This window comes from Carettochelys insculpta, chromosome 8 (assembly GCF_033958435.1).
Source record: "Carettochelys insculpta isolate YL-2023 chromosome 8, ASM3395843v1, whole genome shotgun sequence".
In the NCBI taxonomy this organism is placed as follows: domain Eukaryota; kingdom Metazoa; phylum Chordata; order Testudines; family Carettochelyidae; genus Carettochelys; species Carettochelys insculpta.
Window position 1 is genome coordinate 24,182,468 of NC_134144.1, and position 18,776 is coordinate 24,201,243.

At 45.9% G+C, this 18,776-nt stretch overlaps 1 protein-coding gene across 1 annotated transcript in view; it reads right to left on the reverse strand.

Annotated features, from left to right (window-relative positions):
* The window catches only part of ITGAV (integrin subunit alpha V), a 92,406-nt gene that overhangs the window by 11,520 nt on the left and 62,110 nt on the right, over positions 1-18,776 (reverse strand). The window contains exons 20-26 of the mRNA XM_075001638.1: positions 17,568-17,715; positions 11,336-11,428; positions 10,503-10,582; positions 6,692-6,772; positions 5,343-5,448; positions 4,191-4,349; positions 1,202-1,315 (exon numbers count right to left, since the gene is read on the reverse strand). Coding sequence (XP_074857739.1) covers positions 1,202-1,315; positions 4,191-4,349; positions 5,343-5,448; positions 6,692-6,772; positions 10,503-10,582; positions 11,336-11,428; positions 17,568-17,715 — 781 coding nt within the window. The remainder of the gene's footprint in view (positions 1-1,201; positions 1,316-4,190; positions 4,350-5,342; positions 5,449-6,691; positions 6,773-10,502; positions 10,583-11,335; positions 11,429-17,567; positions 17,716-18,776) is intronic.

An 18,776-nucleotide genomic window follows, 5' to 3' on the forward strand; every position in this document is an offset into this window, starting at 1 on the left:
TTGTTAGGTGCTGTACAAAGCAGTATGTGGACCCCGTCCTAGCCAACTAAAGACAAGGCACAAGACCCAAGTGTAACAAACAAGAGAAAGAAAAGGGACTGAAGGAAAACAGAGATGGCAGCAATAACATGTGGCTACACTGGTTGATAGTTCCAAATCATTGAAATATTTCTTAAGAATAATCCTTCCTGAACTGGTCCCACTGATAGAGCCCTGCATGGATACAGAAATGTGCATCCATATCTAACTTGCCATCTACAAAAACTGTCTGTGGATATCCACAGATTTGTAGGGTTCCACATAACGCAGCCAGGCTGAGGCACACCACCCGCTGCCGCTGGAGCGGGGTTGGGAGAGCTGTGCAGCAAGTTTCCCTCAAAGCTGCATGGCTGTGCAGATGCCTAATAAGCCCCACAGAAGGGCTCCTGACTGCCACACATGCAACTACTGATCATGGCCAGGCTGCAGCTTCAAGCCTCACTGCGCCATCTGCAGCCGGGTCTGGGAAGGTCATATGGGCAGCTGTGGGGAGCATGGGTCTCTCCACCTGCTCTAGTGAGTCTCAGCTGCCACTGCAGCTCTCCCTGACCCAGCTTGGGCTGGGGAGACAGGGAGCCTCAGAGTTGCAGCCCAGCCATGATATGAGCCAGATGAGCACTTGTGGGAAGTTGCAGTGGACCCTTTGCCTGCCCTAGGTGGAGGGTCTGAGCAGCCACCACCCCATGTGCTGGCCTAGCAGGCCCCCCCCACGAGTCGGGCTGAGGGTCCACATCACGGCTCATCACAAATGCCCACCCAGTTCTTACCATTAGAGCACAAGACATGTACCTATATCTGAGCTGCTAGCCACAATACAAAGTGGATACCCACATCTTTGCATGGCTCTACCCATTAAACCACAGAGTTCCCTTTACGTTTGCTTCCTCGCCTGCTAGATAACATGGGCTCACTAATTATTACTACTTCTTCCATGCTGAACTTAACTGCCATGCCCGCAAATAACCATTGGCACAAATGGGCTTGGACACCTAACTGATTGCACCATCAGATATGGTCCACTAAAAATTGCAACATTGAAAAAAAATCAAGGCCCAAGATTATATCAGATTAATAAACTATTTCCACAGTTTTCATCTCTCCATTAAAAGAGCAAAAGATGACAGCTGAAATCCATCAGGGCATGTGCTACTATAGAGCTTACCAGCGTATGCACGCCTCCATCATTGACAGTTGTATCTCTTCGATTTATATGATGATCACGGTTACCCTCATACACAAGTGTTTCGTTCTTCTCATCAGCTTTAGGGTCTGAAATCTAGGTTTACGTCAAGACAGACAAACAACATCTTGTATACAACTTCTGACCTAAAGGAGTGTATAATGCTTTACTAACTAAGGTACACACGGAAATCACTTCACAGAAGCAATCAATTGCTTTTGGGATGGAACATACCAACATTTTAACTGCAGAGAGCAACATTTCACCACGGTTTAGTACAGGAATGGAGAAACACTGCCATGTTTTATTGGACATGCTAGGGAATATTAAGTAGTCAAAAGCAATCACCTAACAAGAACTTGGCTACGCCACGAGGCTAACACCTCTACTCTTGGCAAATGTGAATTGAGATGTTTAAGAACCGTTGCTAACAATGAGATGTAGAGTGCGCAGAATGCCTACAACTAGCCAGACCTCTCTGGCTAGGTCGTTCAAATATTTTTGCTTGTTATTGTTTCTCTATTCCCAAAAAAGCAAAAAAAGTGATTTTTGCAAATGGATTCCTCAAAATCAGGGATCATGTTGCTGCTAAGTCATTGCAACAGAGAGAAACATCTCAATTACATGGCAAACCCATCTAAAATGAAACTTATTAATGGTTTTCACTGACCTTCTGATTTCCTGTAATGTTCAAGCAAAGTAAGACGAGGTCAAGAAAAAAATACAACCTGACTTCACCAGAAAGGTCTCACAAAACTTGTTCAAATCAAAATCTATGAATTGCACAGGGTCCTAGCCTAAAACTTTCTAGTATGTGGAGCAAAATGGAACCCTCTTTGTATAATTTCTGTAAGTCCCTTTGTCTCTGCCTTAGCAAAGGTTTGAAAATCTCCAACATGGAGCATCACTTTAAATTTAATTACCACACTGTTCACTCTCTGTCCTAGATCATTAGCACAGATGTTGAGTAAGACCTCACAGTTCTTGACTCCCCAAACTTAAGCACTTCACTGATTATTAGTGCCCCTTTTTTTCCCCCACAAAAAAAACCAACCCACTTCAGTCAATTCAAATGGTGGAATGTTAAGTGATGTGATGGAAGTTTCATGCCTGGAATGAGCAAAGAGTATATTCTTAAAACTGTCAATAGAGCACTATCAATTTAGAAATCTCATATTCAACACTTCTAGGCTATGTCTACACTTAATCAGGCAGATGGGAGATTACTAATGAAGTGCTATGATGCATATGCAACAGTTCATTAAGCTAATTCTCCCCCGTGGCAACTTCAAAGTGCCAAGCTTCGAAGTGCTGGCATACTGTGTAGCTGCAGGCATTTCAAAGTGCCCGTGCTACTTCAAAGTGCCTTCACTCTCCAAAATTTTGATTAAAGTTACAGTTAACATTAAGATTACCCAAGAATATAGCAATTCTGTACAGACCTAGGCCCAAGTTACAAATATAGTTACATTTGTATCCTTAATAAGTGTTAGGATCTGATGGGTCTCTCATGGCTCAATCATCAGTGGAGGGATGGATCCTGATGGAGTGTCCCAGAGGAAGCTCAGTGTGCAGTGTAGGCAAAGAATTCCCAAAAATGTCTGAATTGCTAAGGCCCATAATGTCCCACTACCATTACCTTATTTCAGATCCCTCCTTCAATGAGTGGGACACTATGCTATTCCGGGTTTCACATATGAAACACACATTTATCCTTGTGAGGGATTTGAAATTGCACATATATGTACAATCTATATTTATATAGTACTTTATATTGAAATTGCATGACAGAAATACATGTCATATATTATATATAACATACTTCTGTGACATGCTTGGCCTAATCCAAATTCCACTGAAATCAGTTAAAAGATTTCCTTTGACCTCACTAGCCATTAGACCAGGTCCTAGATAAATAAGTAATAATATAAATAATAATGCAATGTTTCCCAATAAGAAGAAGAACAAAAATATCACATGAACAACCACCTGCATTTAAACAACTACAGTCCAAAAATGCTTTGTTATATTCCATTTGTAGCAACTGATTTTAAAATTCCATTTACTGTATGATGTTGTCATATTTTATACATCTATACATAGATCTATATTCATTGTACTTTAATTTAAGTTAATTTATAGGATTATAAAAGTAAAACATTGATCAGTTTTTAGAGGCATGAAGCGTTAGACATGAGTAAAACAAGCTGAAATGTAAGAACATATGTAGGCTGAGGCTTACAAGAAAGATTTTAGCTTAGCTAATTTAGGCCTCTGAGCCATATGATGCACAAGTGACTGGAAAAATAACCCAATGCCCTAAGATTATGGGGAAAGAGTTACCAAGAGGTAATATTGCACAAAATTACTGAGAAGATTAATATTAGATCATAAAAAATACTGGAAAGACACATCTGTCTTTGACATGCGTCTTAACTCCAGAGTACAGGTTGAGCACCAATCCTAATGAGAATAAAGGGAACTTTCACAGCCTATAGCAAAACTGGGGTCCCTTAAGTTTCCAGGGGACAGAGACCAATAAGAGAAAAAAGGGTTAATACTTTTATGGGCATGTAAGCATAGACAGAATCACGGTATAAAAGGGGATACGCAGAAAAACTGAGCTTTCCTGGGGGACACTCCATCAGTAATCATGCCCCTACTGATGAATGAGCTGTGAGAGACCCATCAGATCCCAACACTTGTTAAGCAAACAAATGTAACTACATTTGTAACTTGTGCTTAGGTCTGTACAGAATTTCTATATTCTTGGGTAATCTTAACATTAACGCTGACTTTAATAAAAAGCATAATAAAAACAGTCTAGGCCTATACAAATGAACATATGTGTGGTCACAGTTTACAGAACAAACACAGTTTACATATGGTTTACCGAATACTGGAAAAAGACAAAACAAAAACCCAACTCTACTCAATACCCAAACGTAGTGTTACAGAAGTCTCTGCTTACCTTAATTTTCAATGGGTTGATCTCCATATCTGAAGTGCAGTTCATGGGTCCATCAATTTCATATTGCATAATATACAACAGGGTGTTGTTGTTGTATTTGTAAGGCCACTGAAGATTTAGCATCACCTTGCTGAAGGCACTTGGACCATTGTTTCTCAGCTAGTGATGAGAAGAAAATTAATGACTCTGTACGACTGCCATTTTTCCTTTGTTAATAGTCCAGGACGCACTAGTATAAGGAGCAGGTACAAGGTTTCCCCTTGCTGACAGTATCAGCTGTTTTACTATGGGAAGAAACAATTTCATTTCCCATGAAGCTAACTTACAATTACTTGAAATAATTTGCTGGAAAGGGGAGCTTCTTTTGAACAAACTTCACAGAAGGAAGCTATTTTTCTGCCTTCAAGAAATTAAATTTGTTAAATGTACTACACTGCATGGAGTGAGAGAGACTGTACTTTTCTGAACCAATACTGTGTGTACATTGCGGGCATGTCAGATACCTGATAAGAATAATTTAGTTAGATAAGGCAGTAGTGCACTGGTCATATAATAAGTTGAATTTGCCTCAAAGTTCACACTACAAAAAATTCTTCAAAAAAATTAACTGAACACAGATGAAATCTGTAATAGTTGTTTTAAAAAAGGATCTCTCAGAAGATTATAATTTTCATGGCAAAAGGCTCTGCAGTAATGATTCTGCATAATTAGAACACATCTGAGTGTCCAGAATAATTAACACAACTAGTCTTTTTATTCATTTCTCTGGTGCAAGATTCAATGTTCTAAAGAACTGGATAATTTTGTGGCCAACACACCCATATATGTAAAATAGCACAGGGGCTTAAGATTCAGGCATAAGCTGAATTCCGTGAGAATCAGAAAGGAATTCCTTCTCTCTTCCAGTAATTGCAATGTACATCATTGCACAACTGGCTATATTAATTGTTAGTCATTTTTGCCTTCCTTGGAGGTTTGAACAAATGGATTGACTCAATGCAGCACATTCTAAGTTCCTGCTGAACAAACAGACAGAGTGAGGTAGGCACTAACTGCCCATTTACCACATAGGAAATGTTACCTAAAATATTTCTTCCTTCCCTGTTACTTATAGGTTAAATCTTGGACCTCAAGCCAGTCACATTTACATACCTCATAGATGTGCTGAACTAGAGGACCTATGTCATCTTCTGTCTCTGGATTCTCCTTGGGTTCCCAGTTTGCAATGGGGAGGAAGATGTGATCAGGAGATGACACACTACATAATGAAGGGAATAAGCAATAACTATCTAGTATTTAGCCTAATACACTACTAATCTCTAAAAAGAAAGCACAAGGTTTTCAAAACCCAGATGCAAGAAAATTAAAAGTATAAATACCTAAAAACTAACATTGATTGACACTAAATAGTGTTTCCACCCTAAATACTGGAAGATTAAATGAACAGAAGTAAGGGTTTGCTGTATAAAATGTTTGATCTTCTGCTCCATATGCTATTAAGAATAATGCTCTCAGAGGGATCTTTCTTTATTCTATTTGTCTGAGATAACTGAATAAAATTAATTATATAATTAATACATGTTATGTGGACAACCTTCGACGGTGAAGGATACAACTGTGAGCAGTGTTGATCACAGGCATCTGATAGGTAGGGTCATACATGGAACTTGACAACTTCTGACCCCTTAACGCTGATTTTACTAATTTTTCTTCCTTTTAAATATGAAGTTTTAACAGTACCAGGATCTCAAGGAATTTACTATTGCAGTAGATTTCAGGTGGGAAGTAAAAAAAAAAAAAAAAAAAAAAACAAACAAACAAATGGCACTTCACAGGCAATTTTCACGTTCTCTCTAAAAAATATGCAAGACCTTAATGATTGTGAGCAATATTAGTGTTCCCGCAAGGAAAAATTAACCTCTTTACTGAATACCCCCACGATGCTGCTGCACTGAAAAGCACCCTTTGTAAAAGAAATAAATAAATAAAAGGTATTCAGAAAAATTAACACATAATAAGAGGAATCCTGAGTAGACTAGCTGATAAATTCACCTAAGTGTGGCTTTCAATAAACAGCAGCAGCAGCAGAGTCATCACAGCCTGCCAACTTACGGCTGGAATGGACAAGCTACTCTATGACAGAATTGGACTCTAGGTGTATTTTCTTAGTCTGTGCAGGTGACTTTTTGGGAGCAATTTTTATACGCTTTTCTTTGAATGCATTCGCAAGATGAAGGGCAGCATTTTGAACAGCACTGAAGTGACTTGGGAACCCAAGTCCCACTTTCAAATTTTACTTGGGATCCCAAATTACTTAGCCTGGGCTTAAAAACCCAAAGATGATAATGTAAATCTGGGTTTATTTTTTCTGTTAGGCTCAATAAGAAGCAAGACATGACAGCCTGCAAGAAAGCTTCAAAAAGAAGAACAAAACAAAACAAAAATCAAAACCCACATACATCTGAGAAACAGGCACTTGTTATATTAGTATGAACGCTCACCCTCTAATTTCAACGGATGCTAAGATGGCTAGGTCAGCCTGGTAAGACGTTATTGGGCTCACACTGTCAAATAGATTGGAGCTGAAAAAGAAGGTAAGTCTATTTGTTAAATGGAATGAACAAGATTCTTTTTTAAAGCCTTAAGCACATGTTATGTAACATTATTATGAGACTCCTGTGTCACAAGAGCAAAAAGAGAAGTACTAAAGACAAAGAGCCAGATACTCTGCTCCACTGAGGTCTGCTTTGCCACACTGTATGGAATAAATCAGTCTTACACCTGCCCTAAATGCAGCTGAAGATTCTACTAGCATGGAAAAGCCTACTGGAATAAAGCCTGCATAGCTGGCTATGCTAGTCCTTCCACTTTAACCTTTCTCGACATAAGAGGCTATTGCAAGGCTAGAAGAGGCAGGGCCAGAGCAAAATGCACTCCAGGGATCACCACTGCACAATGGCCTTATCTAGCCTTCAGGCAGCTCTTCTGTGCCCCGAAGGCTCATGTAGGCTTCACATAACCCCAGTGTTGGGGATGCAGTGAAGTCATCTCTGCATACCTCTTCTCCTACCACAGCCACACAAAACGTAAACTTGTCTCTCCTAAGGACTGAGCCCCACATTTAAAACCCACAGAAGGGTGCACCAGGTCATAGGACAATTGTCACTTATAAATGCTAGCGTTACTTATACCACCACCACCTAGCACATTCTAAGCTATAGAAGGTTTTCAATATTCCCATTTCACACAAAGGGGAACTGAGGCAGAGAGAGGGGCTGCTGCAGGTCATTTCCTCTATTTTCTTCACAGTTGTTGTAATTACAAATTACACACAGCAGAGCAATATTTTCCTCTTGGGCAGCAATTCTCACACCTCTCTGGCTGCTAGTGGCGTATGTGTGAGGTTGCTGGGTCAGGCACCCATGCATGTTAGGCTGTTCAGATCTCAGCTGGGCACTAACCGTTATTTAGCTGGAAGCTGTATGGCTCACTTGTGGGTGAAGACAGGTTCAACAGATATTAGAATTACGAAACAGTATTTAGTGTTTAAACTACTGAACGCTCGAGAGCTGCCGCATTCGTTATTCTTCCTTGCCAGCCTCTAATGTTCCATACTGCAGTGTAATATGGGAGTGGTTCTATTGTGAGCCTCTGGGACCGAACAACTCACCAAACAGGAGAGGGACCTACCTTAGTGTGGAGAACTGCTCTTTATGGAAATTTGTTATGCTCCTTCTGAAAGAGGAGCTCCCCGCTACCGAAGAGGCTCTGGTTGGCTTTTACAACTAGAAATTCCCTATGTCTGGATTAAGAAACAGTTAACAAATGGATTAAACACTCTTTTTCTGCTCTCCTCCCTGAGAATGAGTCATGCAGGTGGCTTCCTCCCATCAGTTACATTTGCAGGAGAGGAATAAAAACCCTAAGCTAAGGAAACAGGCATCTCTAGATAGTTAGGGGACAGGGGACGAAGGGGTCACGAGGGAGAGGTGTTTCTAGGCATGAACAAGAGTGCCTCAGCTGCGTGGCATTAGTTAGTCCTAACAGCCAAACAAAGCTTGCTGACTTTACAAGTCAATATTACTGTTTGAAGATTGCACCTCACTCACATCTCTGTCTGCTTAGTTTGCTGCAGGGTTGGCTGCAAGCACTGTCATTGCTGTGAGACCTAAAGTGCAACTGACTTAGTCCTTTGGGTGACTTGGTCCTTTGGGTAACTTTGTCCTTACAATACTGCTGTGACCCTTAATGTTAGGAGAGCTCTACCACAGAGATTTGTTCACTGTCTGTGACTCAGTGATATGACCGTTCTAGTGCTGAGGAGTTTGCACTTGGTACAACTTGTTGGTGAGCTCTAAGTTTAGATGTCACAGTCAATTTGGGGTTTGCATCCTGGTTTTTAACAGTCTGCCCTGAAGTTGGTACTCCCCCTTGTGTCACTCTCTGGGAGCACTACTGCCAGAGTTTTTGACCTGCAGTGTATACCTATGAGAGAAGTAAAGGCAAGGGCGACATGTCTGTTGTAATACTGGGACCTGTCACGTCACTAAATGCTGCAGTTCCACCCTCCCTCCCCCCCGCATGGTGCGCAGAAGCAATTTCTATCCCATTGTGTTTGCCATGTAAAACAGTTCACCAAAAGGTGCAGTTCTTCTTTATATTAACTTGTGGTACCTAATATTTGAGTTGCTGACTCCATTCACATCCTTACAACTGACTGCCCTCTTGACAGTTTGGGGTGAGAGGGCTGGGGGAACTATCAAAGAGAGGTACTGAGAGATGGTCACTGAGGGAGGTGGCAATCAGAAGACAGACAGAGTTCCTTGAGGCGGAACCTACCAGGTGCTGTATCATTCCCCTGTTCTGCATCAGAAGTAAAGGAAACTCCTTCACCGTCCTCCAACCCCACTCACGTGGGGGAAAGAAGATCTACAGGTACTGCTGCTCCTGATGGAAAGAACCAGGTGCCTTGCGAACTGCTCTCACCTTTAAAGGAGGCAGGCAGGGAGGGAGGGAGGGAAAAGCTAGGAGGCCCAGTAGTGCCCAACTTTTCCAACAGTGGTGAACTAGCATGGCATGCGACTGGCCACAACAAGCAACAGTGGCAAAAGGCTGATCAAAAGGATGGGAATAAAACTAAGTCAGACAGCTCTGTGAGATCAAAGGTTCTGTAGTGCTCCCAAACTGTTAATCATTAAGACAAAGTGCTGTGACACTAAATGGAAAGAAGGGGCTAAAATTATTATTCATCTTTTCAGTGTTGGAGAAGGGGACAATGCACCTATGGGTGGGTGCACCTCATTCGCAGTGTTCTGAGGACAAAGTCCCTAAGGAGTGTGACATATCCACATGATGCCTCAAGGAAAAAGGGACACATCTGGATCTCAGGGTTCACTTAAGAGATGTAAAAATTATAATCAGAGAGAGAGATTCCTATCGACTGTACATTCAGGAGCCCTGTGTTTTCCCCCAGGAACCTATAAATCTCCTCCATTCATATGCTCCTGGCATACAACTTGTATAGTATTGCCCAGATGCCATTCAGGTCTAGGTCCAGTTGACCCAAGGGCTGTACAAAACACACACAAAGAAACGGTCTGTGATCAGAACAACATAGATAAATAGCCCTGACATAAGCCTAGCACCTACAATGGTCACAAATTCATTAGAGAGAAGCCTGGTCTAACACGCTCTTTAAAGTATGCCTACACAGCAAGGAAAGGTACTACTGAGTCTCCAGGAGGCTTTAATCTAGCTAGCACAGCACAGCTCAAACTAGCAGTGATACAGCTGCATGGATACCAGCTCAGGCTAGCAACACAAGCCCACACCCAGCTTTCCAGGTGCACCTGCACTACAGTTAGCATCTAAAGGACTGGAGTATCCAAGCAAAATCTGCTTTTAAAAGCGACTGTTCACATCCCTCAATGCACACATTAGTGCACTTGGCACTGCATGTGCGAAGAGGTGATCTGAACTGAAGCCAGAACACAAAACATTAAGCTCCACCTCAAACATTTTATTGGCCTTTTTATCCAGGGTCATCAAATAGCACCATCTCATTCGTGTCACACCACAGGGAATAAAATCAATTGCAGCCAAACAGAACTGGCTTTTTTCCTATATTACACACACAATAGTGCTTTAATATGAGCTAAATGCACAGTAAAACATTTACAAATAGAGAGGAAGACACTGGCTTAGAACTGTAAATACTCAGTTCATCGATTCATCATTTACCAAGATGTCTTTTCAGCAGTAGCTACAGTGCAAGTAGATTGGCAGGCATGCTGTTAGCATCGACTTCCATACCTTCTAATCTGCAGATCAAATTTCACAGAGGTGTCCATCTCTGACTGCTGATGCACACTGAAACGCAGCCCAGCCAGCAGCTTAGAACAAAACCAAGTGATGGAAGTTTAGTGGAAAGAGAGTCAAGTTCATGCTGAGAAGTTACTCAGTACTACTGTTCTTTGCTGAAATTACACAAGGCCTGGGGGTGAGGGTCAGAAAGGAAGAAGAGGCAGAGTGAACTGGCATTCAGGGCATCCAACTGAACAAGCGTGTCTCCCTCACTTGAGCAGTTGCCATACTGCTGCTTCAGAAATACAATAATATTTGGAACACTTTTCCCCATATTTTTATTCTCCTGACCCCATGCGCTGCACCTGGAGGCAGCACAGTCTAGTGAACTGGACAAGTGTCTGAGAGTCAAGAAAATTAGATTCAAGTCCCAGTTTTGTACTAACTCACCCACAGTCACACAGTGAGTCCCTTACACTTTCTGTGCCTCAGCTTCCCCATCCTTAAAATGGTTGAAAGTCTTCTAGGTACACAGCTTTACGATTTACGGGTGAAAAATGCTACCTAAAACACAGTGCTTACCTAGATTATTCTGTAATAATTCTAACATCACATCATAAAACCCATGAACATTAGTTTCGCACCTTAGTTTTCTGGCATCCTGCAGCCAATTAGCAGAATGCTTTCTTTGAACTATTCTAACGTGGGTGGCTTACATGTATGTTGAGACCTAAATGTCAATGAGATTATATCTCCTAGCAGCACGAATGTACGTCTTCCTCAAAAAATATGAAGAGTCATCTTTATGCCTCTCTTTAACCACAGATACCCATTTGACTTACTTTAGTCCCAGCCTTCATGGGATTTCCAAGGTCACAAACCACCAAGCGAGTTTGATTCTCAATTTTAAATGCACAAGATAGTCGTGCTAAAGCCTGTAATAAAACAGTTATATCTTAAAGAGCAGTACAATATTTTTTGGCATCAGGATATAAGACAGGAAGAAAGCTTCAAGCAAATTGCTTTCATTTGAATATTACTGCCTAATCTTAATATAGTCACAAACAGCTCTGAAAAAAAATCTGAAGGTGAAAACTTCATGAGGTAGAAAGTGTTCTGTTTTAGATGGTATGAACATCTAATATCCTGACTCATATTAGCCGCGTCTACACGTGCCGGCTACTTTGAAGAAGCCGCGCCAACTTCGAAATAGCGCCCGCCACGTCTACACGTGGCGGGCGCTATTTCGAAGTTGACATCGACGGAAGGCGGCGAGACGTCGAAGTTGCTATCCCCATCAGGAGATGGGAACAGCACCCTACTTCGACGTTGAACATCAAAGTAGGGCACGTGTAGCCAATCCGCATCCCGCAACATTGAAATTGTGGGGTCCACCATGGCAGCCATCAGCTGAGACGTTCTCTCCAGCCCCTGAGCTCTATGGTCGCCGCGTGCAGCAGCCCCTTAAAGCTCCCCGCCCCCTGCCTTCCTGTGCAGGAAGCTGAGAGAGCATGCAGGCGGCAGCAGTAACACACGGCCAGCCTGCACACCTCCCTGCAGCCCAAAGACACACCCCCCGCTGCGATGGCTGCCCGCCAGCCCCCCAAGCGCCCCCAGGACACCCCACCCAAGGGGAGCCAGGGCTCCCAGCCTGGCAGCCAGCCCTGGAAGAGGCAGTGGGGCCCCTCCTGGACGGAGGCTGAGATCCGGGACCTGCTGGGGCTCTGGAGTGAGGAGGAGGTGCTCCAGGTAATGGGGAGCAAGAGGCGGAATGCAGATGCATTCACTCAGCTGGCCGAGGGCCTGGCCGCCCAGGGTCACCCTGCCCGCACTCCTGACCATGTCAGGAGTAAGGACAAGGAGCTGCGGCAGGGTTACGCCCAGGCCCGGGATGCGGCCAGCAGATCTGGGGCTGCCCCCGCCACTTGCCCCTTTTACAGGGAGCTCAGGGAAATCCTGGGCCCCCAGCACACCTCCTCTCCACCGGCCACACTTGATACTTTGGCCGATGAGCCCCAGCAGGCCCCGGAGACGGAGTCCGCCCTGGAGGCAAGCCCCGCACCCCAGGGGCCCCCCCAGGAGCCCACCCCTGGGATGCCGGAGGAGGAGGGGGAATCCTCCTCCAGCGACGGGGGGCTCCACATTGCACTGCTGTCCCAGAGCTCCAGCAAGGCATCTGCCCAGAGGGTGTCCCCTGACCATGGGAGTGGACCGTCAGGTATGTACCCGCCCCCCCCCCACCCCGTGCACACCGCCAGGGTTGAGGGGCAGGGACAATAGACATGACCAGGGCCCTCCACATGCCCAGATGACCATGGCCCCAAGGACAGCAGTGGCATGTCCCTCAGAAGAGCGCATCAGCCCCTGCCCCCTCAGCAGGACAGTGCCATGCCCTATCCCTGGGGATGGGGGGAGCGGAACCTAGGGTCCCCCGGGGGGAGGGGGTGGGGACACCCATTGGCAGCGGCAGCAGCAGCAGCATCTCCCAGGGACAGGGAACCAGCAGCAGAGGGGTGGGGGGACAAGGGCCACAGCTCGGGGGCCACACTAACGGCCGTCTCCACTCTTCTTCCCCCCCGTGTTCCGCAGCTGCACCATCGGAGGGCCCGGAGAGCACCGGCGAGGTGTCAGTGGTCCCGGAGAGCTCACCGGGGCCATCGCTACAAGCCAGCCCCTCGGCGAAGCAGCGACCAACCCCAGGGTGGGGCCGATGGTGGACCCAGCACCACCACCGGACGGCGACGGACCCCCCAGCTGCTGGCAACCCTCCAGTGACAGCTGGAGGTATCGGAGCAACACCCGCGGGTGGATGAGCAGAGCCTGCAACTGCAGGAGCGGGCGCTGGCCTGGGGCCAGGAGGCATGGGGGGCCTTTATGTGCACTTTTGAGCGCATTGCGGACTACCTGGCTGCCCGTGCCGCGCCAGCCGCCGCTCTGCCGGCTCCACCCGCCGTCCCACCACTGTCCGCCACTGAAGGGCCTTCCGCCGAGAAGGGCCTGGGGCCTGCTGACACCCACCGGCCGTATCTGCCGATTCGCCCGGCCCCCAGCCAGCCTCGGCCAGGGCTGAGGCCGAGGCGAGGGTCGCGCCCGCCAACCCCAAGCGCTGGACAGTAGGGGGTGCAGGGTCCAGGACGTGGCCCCCCCTCCCCCTTTGTACATATCCTCATTATTTTGTATACAGTTTGTATTAGACCCCTGTTATGATACCTGCCCCCCCATGTAAATAGTTCTCCCCTTCCTTGTGTTCCACTATTTATCATATAATATATATATATTTGTAGTAATAATAAGAGAATTCACCGTTTTGTGGTTTCAAGAACAACAGGTCTATTTTTATTTGCAAGAAAAGTGTGGTGGGGGTGCTCTTGGGTGCTCTGTGGTATGGGCGTAGGGGCAGGGAGTGTTGTGGAGGATGGGGGGGTGCAGTGGGGGGCCTGCCAGCATTCACCCTGCGGCCTGGTCAAAATGGGCCCTCAGGGCCTCCCGGGCCTGGGTCCCCTCGGGGTCCACCTGGCAACTGGGGGCAGCGGGTGGCTGCACGTCAGCCCTGCCAGCCTCCACAGCCCAGCCCTGAAAGAATGCCTCCCCCTTGCTCTCCACCAGGTTGTGGAGTGCGCTGCACGCGCCCACAATCTGGGGGATGTTGGTGGGGCCCACATCAAGGCGGGTGAGGAGACACCTCCAGCGCCCTTTGAGGCGGCCAAAAGCGCGCTCAACCACCTGGGGCGCATGGTTCAGGCACGTGTTGAAGCGCTCCTGGCTGGCTGCGACATGGCCCGTGTAAGGGTGCATGAGCCAGGGCCGGAGGTGGTATGCTGTGTCTGTGACGATGCAGAGGGGCATGGTGGTGTCCCCCACTGGGGGATGTAGGTCCCCACCTCCAGCTGGCAGCACAGGCCCGAATTCCTGAATACCCGGGCGTCGTGGGTGCTGCCAGGCCAGCCAACATGAATGTTCAGGAAGCGGCCCTGGCTGTCCACCAAAGCCTGGAGGACCACCGAATGGTAGCCCTTCCTGTTCAGGGAGCGTCCTCCGCTGTGCTCCGGAGCTCGGACGGGGATATGGGTCCCATCCAGAGCCCCAAAGCAATTTGGGAAGCCCAGGGTGGCAAACCCTGCGATGGTGGCATCCAGGTCCCCAAGCCGCAAGAGCCTGTGGAGGAGCAGGGCGTTGATGGCGCAGATGACCTGCAGGGGAAGGACACGGGAGAGCACCAATGAGGGGTGTGCAGGGTGTGTCTGGCCCTCCCCTCCCAGGACTCCCCCCCCCCGCCTCCATGGGTCCTCTTACCTCCATGAGGACAGCCCCGACGGTGGCCTTGCCAATGCCAAACTGCTGGCCCACGTATCAGTAGCTGTCTGGAGTGGCCAGCTTCCAGACAGCGATGCCGACCCGTTTCTCCACGCTGAGGGCACGCCGCATGGTGGTGTCCTGGTGCCTCAGTGCGGGGGTGAGCCACTGGCAGAGCTCCAGGAATGTCTGCCGGCTCATCCGAAAGTTCTGGAGCCAGCGGTCGTCGTCCCACTTGCCGAGCACCAGCCGCTCCCACCAGTCGGTGCTCGTGGGGTAGCTCCACAGCCAGCGGCGTGTGCGGCTAGGGGCAGGGGGGCGGAGGACAGCAGGGTCTGGGGTTACTTCCTCCTCCCCTGGGGGCAGCTCCTCTTCCACGAATAAAAGGTGATCAGCTGCCTCCTGCATGGCACTGAGCAGGGTAAGCACTCCTGCAGGGGCGGCTGGGTGGACCTCTGGCTGCTGCTGCTGCTGGTCCATAACTGCTTCGCCGAGGTGTGCGTGCCTATGGCTCTGCAGACCTCGTGCTGTGCAGGCTGAGTGTGTCTGGGAGGGGCCCTTTAAAGGGAGCTGCTTGCTGTTGCCCCGGAAGTGTTAGTCCGCCCAGTGACCCTGTCTGCAGCTGTTCCTGGCACCCTTATTTCAATGTGTGCCGCTTTGGCATGCAGACGCTCCCCTGCAGCGCCTACTTCGATGTGGTGCTGCCCAACGTCGACGTTGAACGTCGATGGCACCAGCCCTGGAGGATGTGTAGACGCTATTCATCGAAATAGCCTATTTTGATGTCGCTACATTGAAATAAGCTATTTCGATGTAGCATTCACGTGTAGACGTAGTGATTGGGTAGCAATGATTTTTGAGGCCTGAAGTATTCTCAGATTGAGTTCTCCAAATCTATGTGAAGTACCAATGCTTTTGTTCTAGGGCTTGATTAATATTTTTCACTTTGAGAGAGAAGTCTTTGAAGGCAAAATGCCATGAGAAGTCAACAGCTCCTCAGAAGCAGTCCTTACCAGAGAGACACCAGATTAACAGAACAGATGAGAAACAGCAGAGAGATCTCAGGTAGCAGAATGCAAACCTCTCTGAACAGGCCATTTGAAATATGACCCAGGATACTCAAGGGTACAGTACAGTGTGGAACTAGGGGAGTGGTGCCCACCATGACAGCAAAACAACAAAGTTGTTTAAGCCTCTTCAAAAAGATTTTTCACTTCTCTTCCTTAACAGCAGGTGCTCTCTTAAACTTCACAAGGGTAGAGAAGAGATAATCCAGCTTCATTTGGCATATCCTGCAAAGCTGGGCTATCAATGAAGTTCCAAAAATTGGATCAAAATTAAGGTTTGTTTTAGCACCCTGGCAGTCCAACCAAATTAGGGTTCTTTAGCTGTTGAGGGCTCCTCCTCCCTAACTGAGGCTATGGGGGGCAGTGCATATCAGAGGTCACCGCACACAACACAAGATGCTGAGCAATCCTGTCAGTCTATTGCACGAACTCATGGCAAAAGCAGCATTTACTCATTTCTCTCTTTGCATTCACCAACTCTGGCCATTTTAAGCAATCCTTTAAATCAAAGGCCTATCTGCCTTGAGAGGAACCTAAGATGGGGGAAGTCCTGGAAGAACAAGTGGGATCTAAGTACTCCCTGAAGCAGAGCACTGCTGGGAAACTTAACAGAAGTTTCAAGAATCAGAAGGATGGGTCATTTTTGCCTGTGCAAATGTCATTTCAAGGAAAACACAGACAACCCCACCCTCCTTCCAAGAAAAAAAATAAATTATACAAACATCCTCAAAGGTTACAAGTCAATCCCAAAGTTTCCATGTGACCAAAATAGCTGAAGCCCCTGAACAAGGATTCTACAGTTACAAATTTTTCAGCAGAATCCACTATTTGATTTTTCCCTTTTTTGTTTCCCTTGTATGGCAGGGGGAAGGGAGGGAGGAAGCAGTAGTACCCAGATATTATTCTTTGTCTCAGATTTGCTCAGTTCTTTACCCAGGATATAAAATGCTCAGTCTGAATATAAATTCATTAGCTAAGATGTTTTTCACAGACCTGTGCCAGAAACAATCTGTGTCAACGGAAAGCCCATGTGTAGTTTATCCATCAGTTCTTAACACCTCATTCTGGAATCAGAATAAATCAGCTTTGAATTTCCAGCTGCGCATCTGCTCAGATAGTGTCAAAGTTATTGTGATTACCTGACTGGTTGGAAGGCTAACACAGGACAGAGCTAGTGAGGGTTTAGAGCAGGACAATGTTAGTGCACCCAAGCCAAGTAACTGATCATACAGATCCCCTCTTACACAAGCTGTCTTTTGGAATCTCCTTCCTAAAATAATGTGGCAGGTTATGGACATACATGACTAGAGTGCAAAAACACTACATAAGGGAACACTACGCAAGTGTATGCGCTATGAGGCCAGCACACTTCATTAGAAAGCTGTGGTTTTGGTATTTCCCCATACGTGGTTTTCACTTTCTGATTTTATCAGCTACTGGAAATATAAGCGTCACTGCAGATGAAGACACATTTCTCTTATTGCATTCTAAGTTTAACCAGAAAGTAAGTACCAGAACTCCTGGAAGGATGTCTGTTCAAATGAAAGCTTCGGTCCAGCTCTACACAGACAAGAGGGCTGGGTAAATATATGAATTCTTAATATAAGTGAAAGATTGAAGCTTATGCGGCACTAGCAGCCCAATCCTGCAAACCAATATATGAATAAATGCAACAGGATTAATTGCAGGAAGGTAAAGTGAGTTAGAAACTTACCTCATTGTTACGAACAACACCAATGAAGTCTGCTTGGGGTGGAATTATAACGAAGAGTTCAGCTTCATAGGCTCCTTCTCCTTGGTTCTGGGCATCGACAATCAGGGTTAACGGATTGTCATCACCAATATAGATCTGCTTCTGATCACTGAGCAAGCACAAGTACAAAAAGTCAATTCTGTGTTCCAAGTGCTTAACAACTTGCACTTACAGACACACAAGGCAGCCTGACACTGCACCAGAGCACTGTGGTCACTGCACTGGGGTTACCTTGCAAGCATATTTTATTGATCAAAAAGGCAACTTGCAATGAATTTTAAAGGAAAAAAATATCCAAAGTCACTGATAAACTCCTCCTGACAAAGCATTTTATCATTAAAAATAATACAGTGGCAGAACAGCAAACAAATTTTATGGGTCAGATCCCCAGATATGTCCTTGCCATTTTACTTACACACACGCACTCACACACTCTCTCTCTCTCTCTCTCTCTCTCATGATTAACCACAGAGCTGCAAGTGGCATCTCCATAGGGTTTTGAATATAAAGTATGAGGCACACAAATTTTCTGACTTGGTATAAAAACTCTGAAGTGTAAGAGCATAAGAACAGCCATACTGCGTCAGATCAGTGTTCCATCAGGCCCAGTTGTCTGTTTTCAAACAGTTACCAATGGCATTTGAATCTCTCCTGAGAGGCCACACACAGCCACAGCTTACAGGGAACGCTGCACCCAGATCACAGGGTTGTGCCACTGACCATCCTGGTTAACAGTCATCGATGGACTTATCCGTAAACTTATCAAACTTTTTTTCCCCTAAACCAGGTACACTTTTGGCCTTCACAACATGCCCTGACAACACATTTCACAGACTGACACTGTGACCTGTGGCTCTTGTGTTGTGTCAAGGGGTAAACAACACTTTCCTAGTTACTTTCTTGATACTATTTTATAGACCTCTATCATTTCCTTACTTCATCATCATCTCTCTTCTAAACCGAACATATCCACTCTTTTAAATCTTTACTGATGAGACAGCTGTTTCATAATGCTAATAGTTTCTTTTGCCTTTCTCTGTATCTTTTCCAATTCTAATGTACTATTTTTTGAGATCACGTGACAATAACTATATAAAGTATTGAAGGGCTGTCAAGATATTAAAAAAATTAATCATGATTAATTGTGCAATTCATCATGCTGTTAAACAA